Below are 8,418 nucleotides of genomic sequence, written 5' to 3' on the forward strand. Positions count from 1 at the left end.
AAATACCATCGTTTTTTTTTATTTTTTGTTTTAACTAAATATTTAAAAGAACAATTTTCCCCATCTTAGTATTGTTAAGGGGCAGGTATTACTCGTATAGTATTTTTATATACAATAATAATTCATCCCTTTTGCTTATAGCCTAGCTACCTATCTTTTTTTGTGTATAATTTAATAATTATTTAGGTTATCGACTGAATGCAAATTTCGGAGTTTGAAGGATTTCTCTGTAAACATAAATGTAAAGATTTTAGGGTAGCTACTCCCCTTTGTTGTTCCATAAAGGAGGTATCAAGAGAGTATTTCAGTTGAACAACATGGCGAGGCGGAGTTGCAGCTGTTGTAGAAGGGCTCGGTGATTTTTCATTGGATGGTTTCGTTACCACCCAGTTTGTGTTGGCAAATATTGGTCGACAAATGGATAGTATTTGTTCTTATGTTTGGATGCCCCGATGAGTTATCAGTTGTACAGTATAGTTTACCCTCTTACGAATGACAGACCATGATTAATGGTGTATGTTATCGTTTATCAGTAGCAACAAGTTTAAATTAATTTGTGGTGGGATAGTTAACTTCAGTGTGTAAGAACTCGACTTAGGACTGAAATAATTATGTGCAACAACGAAAATTCAACGAATTATCCTTCTCAATCGAAATTACCGATAAGATTTACTTTTGATGCCAATTTTCCAAGAGCACTCTTTCCGATAGATCATTACAAGCTACAATTGTACCAATACGCAGTCGCTGAACGTTTACGATATCCATTACTAAATCCGTTCCCATCAGCATTGACTTGTTATCCTTTGTTGCCCAGATCGCTGCAACCTGAAGAACCGAAACCACAACACAGTTACATCGGACTAATCGCCATGGCCATTTTGAGTTCCCCAGATTCCAAATTGGTGTTATCGGATATCTATCAGCATATTTTAGATAACTACCCTTATTTTCGGACAAGAGGTCCAGGTTGGAGGAACTCAATCAGACACAATCTTTCGCTGAACGACTGCTTTATCAAAGCTGGAAGAAGTGCTAATGGAAAAGGACATTACTGGGCCATTCATCCTGCAAATGTAGAAGACTTTCGAAAAGGAGATTTCAGAAGGCGCAAAGCCCAACGGAAAGTTAGAAAACACATGGGTTTAGCTGTGGACGAAGACGGAGCGGACTCTCCAAGTCCTCCGCCTCTTTTGGAGAGCCCTTCAGTTGTGCCGGGTCCTTCTACTTCAGTTTATCCTATTGTTTCTACTAGAAACTCTACAAGGAAAAGACAGTTCGATGTGGAATCACTTCTAGCTCCAGATTCCGGAGAAGAAACTAACGAAGAGGACATTGATGTTGTTACCAGTGATAATCAAGAAAAATCTGAAGAAAAACAACAGTGGCCGATGTTCCCCATAGTTGACTATTACCAAGCTCTTCTAAATACGACATCTATAAGACCAGTTCTTCCTGAAAGTAATGTAAATAGTTTAAAATAATGCGTATCTTAAGTATCTACTATAAACCAAAAACTCACAAACTGAAAAACTCTTACATTGTTTAGGTGTACATCAGATATTTATTCTATATTCCTTTATTTGTCAATGTAATTTATTTGGGATATTTATTAAAAGTGTTTTCGATCATTTGACCAAGTGCAAATTGCAAGGAATGAAACAAAGAAGTTATTATTTCACCATTAAAAGCAACAATGAAATCCTATCCCTTATGCAACTGGATGCGGAAGTTAAAAGTAAGTTTTATTAATTTCACTTAAAACTATTTTTTACTTAAACATCTAATTCAATAAATAATAGCTCCATTAGTAGGCACACAGTTTACCCCCATAAGAAAATCATAAACCGACTATAAATTTTTTCCTGCATTACTACTGCACCAAACCTTTTTTTACTTCATTCTATATATTTTTCAAATTTGAAATATATATTTTTTTAATTTTTCCAAGTGGTCCGTTATTGTAACAAATAACTTATAACGAAAAACAATTTCCCGAGTCGATTTTGATCAATTTTTTAGGCGTCTATCATCGAAATAAATACTTTTTGGTAATTTTTGGAAAAATGCTCCCTTTTCGAGTTATTTGCAATTTTTTGTTGAAAAAATGCGTCAAATAGTGATTTTTAGATTTTTTTCTAAAAAACTACTAAATGAATTACAATTCTATAAAATGCAAAAATGAATAACCATTTTCGATTTCAAAACTTAGTCTTCTTTCTATAAAATGCTTTATAATCTTTAACCTTTCTATCTCACTGAAAACATGAACCCAAATAAGTAGGTATTTCGAATAAATATGCCGGTGTACATTGCACTGTAAGTGTGTAGAAAAACTATGTTTTTAGCAAGATAGAAGCCACTTATCCCTGTCAAAATATTCTTACTTATACTTGAAGGTTTAAAGAATCTTTTTATAAAATTGAAATTCAGTTAGTAACTTTTGAAAAAAAAAAATCCATAAAATCACTAACAATTAAGATATTTTTCAAACAAATTGCAAATAACTAAAAAATTTTTCGAATAATTACCAAGAGAGAAAAAGTATCTATTGTCTAAGTATAAAAAATCTTTATTCGAAGCAATTCGTGAAATTGTTTTTTGTTGTACGTTATTTGTTAATAATAATTTCCGGCTCACTTGGAAATTTAGAAAAGAATACATTTTAACTTTGAAAAATTTATAGAATCGAATAAAAATGGTTTGGTGTGGTAGAAATGAAAAAAAAAATAGTCGTTTCTTAGCGTCTTTTTTGGGGTAGACCGCTCGCTTATAGATATTATTCCTTTCAATTTCATAAATTTCGCAAAAACATTTATTGAATTTTTTACCTTGTTTATATCTTTCGAAATTCTGGCGTTTATTTCATACAATATTTTATTTTGTTACTGCTTATTGTAAATACATATTTATAAAAATTAAATATTTTACTGTCATATTCTGTTCTTTTTCAACTTGCAGTCAAATCTATTGATTTCCTTTTATTGCCGACGCACACAGAGAAAATTGGCAAAGCGAAAATCGTTTTGCCATTTCTAACTTGCATTTATGTGCCTATACAGGGTGTTTCCTTAAGAATTGTCCATATACATAGTAACTGGAGAAACCTTAGCACAAAATACGAAGATTTAACGTAAAACACTTAATAAAATGTGGCTCCTTACCGAGATACAGAGTGTTTATTACAAATACAGTGGAACCTGCTTAATTCGAACTTCCATAATTCGAAATCTTCTTTAATTCGAATTTTTATTCTGGTCCCTAGCATTTCCTATATTATAAGTAATGGTAAAAAGTCGTGAATAATTCGAATTATATTTTGGATAATTCGAACTTCTCTGCTATCTTTTCTGAATATCTTAGAACCTTTTGTCATTACTGAGAAGCTAAAGTCTAAAAAGCAGCTAAAAATTTCGGATCTCTTTGGAAAAAAATAAAGTCGGTCTTTTTTATAGCTTGCAAATGTTTTAATTGGTATTTTTGGCCGAATTTTGTTAGCCAATTTTTTTAGGTTGACAAAACTCGGGCAAGAATGGGAACAAAAATATCTCCAAGCGATAAAAATGATCAACTACTGTTTTTTTTGCTGATCAACTACTGATATTTATCATTTGCAGATGTTTTTGTAAATTTATTTTTTAATTCGAATTTTTGGATAATTCGAATTTTTTTAACGGTCCCCTGAGATTCGAATTATCCAAATTCTAAAATTATTTTAGCCCATTGTTTTAGCACTTTCCAATATTTTTTGTTCAAACTTGACAAACAGTTTACACATGTTGAGATACTTTATTCAATGTTAAAAGATACTTTTCCGCTGTTACCAGAGGCGTGCTGTAGGGATATATACTTAATTTTTCCCTCTTTTTACTTTCCCCCTTACAATCTACGCCGCTGTCGTAATAATCATTTCAGCATGTTTTTTTGATTATTTTTTACTTTCTACGTAAATATCATCCTTTTGTCTCAATGTGATAGAGTGAGTAGTTTTCAAGGTATTTCCGTTTAAAGCTAAGCGTTTCAATAAAATTATGTAACTATTGTAAACACATACCTAATATTATTGAATGTTGTTTAAAATACATAATCTTATAGAATCCATTCTCTTTAAATGCAAATAACTTGGAAACTACTCACTCTATCGCATTGAGATAAAAGAATGATATTTACGTAGAAAGTTACAAAGAATCAAAAAAACATGCTGAAATGATTATTACGACCGTGACGTAGATTGTGAGGGGGATAAAGATGAAAACATGAATTATATATCCCTATAGCACGCCTCTGGTAACAGCGGAAAAATATCTTTTAACATTGGATAAAGTATCTTAACATGTGTAAACTGTTTGTCAAGTTTGAACAAAAAATATTGGAAAGTGTTAAAACAATGAACTAAAATCATTTTAGAATATTTGTAATAAAACACTCTGTATCTCGGTAAGGAGCCACATTTTATTTAAGTACATATTTAAGGTTAAATCTTCGTATAGACCATCTTCGTATAGGCATCTGTAAAAATATTAGTACATTTGGACGTTGAGAGGTGACTCAAATTTTTTTTGCAGAAATTGCTTGAAAATAAATCAAATAATAATATTTGAGTTATCCTCCCTCTCAACAATGTCCGGAACATTGTTTAAATAATCAAAATGTCAAAAAATTAAGGAGAAATTCGATTTTTTTCTTTGTTTTTTGATTATAACTTTAAAAGTATTCATTTCCGAGAAAAGTTGTAGTGACATAGAAGTTGCGTAATTAAATTTTCTACAATATAGAATTGGTTAAAGATTTAAAAAATAGTCCACCTTGTTGCAAAATAGCAATAATTGCTAAAAAAACTATACAAAAACAAGTATCAGCATTTTACGTTTTTCAACAATTTATGCTACACTTAGAACCTTAATATTTCACTCAGAAAAACTTTATGATACAGAAAAACAATACTAGAAATTTTATTAAGATCGGTTTAATAGATTTTGCAAAAGTAAGAAAATAATATATTAGATCAAGATTGGAAGAAATTTTGGTGGAAATCAACTTGTGTGAATCGAACACCGCTGTCCTGCGCGTAGCACCAAAAATTAATGTTTATTTAAAAAATTTCCTGATGCCGTGGCAATTAATCGATTTTAATTTTGAAAATTGTAAATGAAAGGTACAGTACACTTCTATAAGCAAAAAAAATTTCAACTTGCTATCTGCTTTTTTTTTTAGTTCTGTAACATTTTGAAAAAATGAATTTTTTTTGCAAAAGCTGGATTGCAAAATTTATTTTGCAAAATCTATTGAACCGATCTTAATGAAATTTAGAGTATTGTTTTACTGTATCATAAAGTTTTTCTGGGTGAAATATAAAGGTCCTAAGTGTAGCATAAATGGTTGAAAAACGTAAAATGCGAATACTTGTTTTTGTATGGTTTTTTCGCAATTATTGCTATTTTGCAACTAGGGCGACTATTTTTTAAATTTTTAACTAATTCTGTGTTGTAGGAAATTTAATTACGCAACTTTTTTGTTAATACAACTTTTCTCGGAAATGAATACTTTTAAAGTTATAATCAAAAAACGAAGAAAAAAATCGAATTTTTCCTTCATTTTTTGACATTTTGATTATTTAAACAATGTTCCGGACCTTTTTGAGAGGGTGGATAACTCAAATATTATTATTTGATTTATTTTCAAGCAATTTCTGCAAAAAAATTTGAGTCACTTCTCAACGACCATCTCAAAACAGATGCGCCCTAAACTAGTATTTTGTACTAAGGATTCTCCAGTTACTATATGGACAATTCTTAATGAAACAACCTGTATAATACAGCAATACCTAAGTACAAAAAGTATATAAACAATAATTGGCAGTGATCAGTGATGTCATAATACGTTATTTTTCTCTGCTACCTATCATAATTTATCTATATCTAGTGTATTTCAATTTTCAATTTATATTTAGGTATATATTATATACTAGCTATACACTCCCGAGGAAGCTGAAGATGTTTTCACTGGAAGATCCTTTTTGTGTGGAGGATCATCCCATTCTGTTTTTTATTACAGTTTCTGATGGGACTTCGCTATGTTTCCAATACCTTTTTCATTTTTCTCTCTCTTTGATTGTTCTTCCTATATTTCTAATTTCCTATATATTTCGTTTTCTTCCACTTGTCTCCATCTCAGTTTAGGTCTGCCTCTGGGTCTTTTTACCTGATGGTATCCACTCCGTTATAACTCTTAACGGATTGCTCAGCTTTCTTCGCATTATGTGCCAAACCATCCAATTCTCTGTGTTTTTGCTTTAACTATCCATTGTCTTACATCCTCTTCATTTTCCCTCTTTGGTTCTAGTCCTAGTATTTTTCTCATAATTTTTCTCTAAAGATATATTTATGCTTAAAAATAAATAAAATATACCTACTTAAATATATAAATATAAAGATATAAACTGCTCGTCAAAAGTTAGGGATATAGAAAATTCTGCTGAATTTTTATAGCAGATTTTTTCGTGAACAGATTAACGGATTCCGCTATTTTATTTTATTATTTTAGACTTTTCTTTAGTATTTACACGGTTATGCAAAGGTTTACTCAAACTTTTTTTGTACTTATACCGGGTAGAAGAAAAGAAATGTTTTTCTTATGTTAAGTTTGAGACGCCCTGTAGGGAGGACGAGGTACAAATGGGAGTATACATTGAAATCGTATTGTAGTCTTATGTTTTGTGAACATTTTGTTTTTTAAATGTCCCTGATATCTTTAGAAATAACAAAAATAGACGGTTTTGTAATTTAACATGTGTTTTAACCGAAACAAAAGTTTGAGACACCTTGTAGGGAGAAAAAGGCACAAAGGTGAGTATACCTTGATATTTTGTTGTAGTCTCATATTTTGTGAATATTTTATTTTTTTAATTTCTCTGATATCTTTAATATCAAAGAAACTAGACGATGTTACTCTTTAATATGTGTTTTAACTGACGACATGTGTCACATCACACATGTGAAACATAGAAAAACATATTAAAGAGTAATACCGTCTAGTTTCTTCGTTATTAAAGATATCGGAGAAATTAAAAAAATAAAATATTCAAAAAATATGAGAATAAGTACAACATAATATCGGGGTATACTCACCTTTGTGCCTTTTTCTCCCTACAAGGTGTCTCAAACTTTTGTTTCGGTTAAAACACATGTTAAATTACAAAACCGTCTATTTTTTTTGTATCTAAAGATATCAGGGACATTCAAAAACAGCATGTTCACAAAACATAAGACTATAATATTATTCTGATGTATACTCACATTAGTACCTCGTTCTCCCTACAAAGTGTCTTAAACTAAACACAAGAAAAACATATTTTTTTCTTCCACCCGGTATAAGTACAAAAAATAAGTTTGAGTAAACTGTGTAAGTACTAAAGAAAAAGCTAAAATAAAAAAATATTGGAATCCGTCTGTTCGCGAAAAAATCATTTATGAAAATCATTATAATTTTCTATATCCCTAACTTTTGACGAGCAGTTTATATGCTTTCTCTCTAAAACACATACCACAATTGGTGTTATGTTCGTTTTGTAGATTTTCATTTTTGTGTTTCGGCTTATCTTCTTATCTCTAAACATTTTTTTATTCCTCTAAAACGCTTTATTTCCGCTTGAATTCTTCTTTTCGTATCTACACTTTCATTTCTTCTATTGACTAATACTCCCAAATGTTTGAACGTTTCAACCTCTTCGGTGCTGTGTGCGTCTATTGTTAGTTCTGTCATTTGTGTCCTCTATGTTTATTCCTTATATACGTGCATGTATTTTGTTTTATTTTCATTTATTTCTAGTCCTGTCAGTTTTGCTTCGTTTTCTATTTCTTGGAAGGTTTTCTTTAATGCTCTTTTATCTGTTGCTACTATATCTTATTATTTTTGTACTGGATACTTATCTATAGTTCCTGCGTTTGACAGCTTTTTTATTATCTTGTCTAGTGATAGAATAAATAGTACCGTTGAGAGTGTATTTCCTTGCCTTACTCCATTTTTTATTTTTATTATTCGTGTTCTTTCCCTTCCGGTGTATATTGTTGCTTGGGAATCTCCCATTTTCATTTCTACCATTGTTATAATTTTATTTGTTATTTTACTCTCTTGTAAGTCTTGTTTCATTTTTCCTCTATTTAGTTAGTCCAGCGATTGTTTAAAGTCTAGGAAAAGTATAGTGTTTCTTCGTCGTACTTGTATGTTTTCTCTATCACTTGTTTTGTCCTATGGATATCATTTATAGTGGTTCTTTCTTTTCGAAAACCGTACTGGTAATCTCCTATGCTTTGTTCTGTGTATATTGTTAGTATGTTTCTAATTATACCAGTCATTACTTTATATGACACATTCAGTAAATTAATTGCTCCGTAGTTTTTACAAACTCTGTGGTCTACT

The 8,418-nt window shown here is 30.6% G+C and overlaps 1 protein-coding gene across 1 annotated transcript; it reads left to right on the forward strand.

Moving 5' to 3' along the window:
* Positions 1 to 456: 456 nt before the first annotated feature.
* Positions 457 to 2,850, forward strand: LOC114334076 (fork head domain-containing protein FD5). Its single transcript, XM_028284091.2, has one exon. The coding sequence runs from the start codon at positions 612 to 614 to the stop codon at positions 1,482 to 1,484; it is 873 nt and encodes a 290-aa protein (XP_028139892.1). The 5' UTR covers positions 457 to 611; the 3' UTR covers positions 1,485 to 2,850.
* The last annotated feature ends 5,568 nt before the right edge of the window (positions 2,851 to 8,418 follow it).

This window comes from Diabrotica virgifera, chromosome 10 (assembly GCF_917563875.1).
Source record: "Diabrotica virgifera virgifera chromosome 10, PGI_DIABVI_V3a".
Classification (NCBI taxonomy): domain Eukaryota; kingdom Metazoa; phylum Arthropoda; class Insecta; order Coleoptera; family Chrysomelidae; genus Diabrotica; species Diabrotica virgifera.

Bases quoted from the DNA above. Each gene is read 5' to 3' on its own strand.
- LOC114334076 (XM_028284091.2), top strand. From the start codon at position 612: ATGTGCAACAACGAAAATTCAACGAATTATCCTTCTCAATCGAAATTA.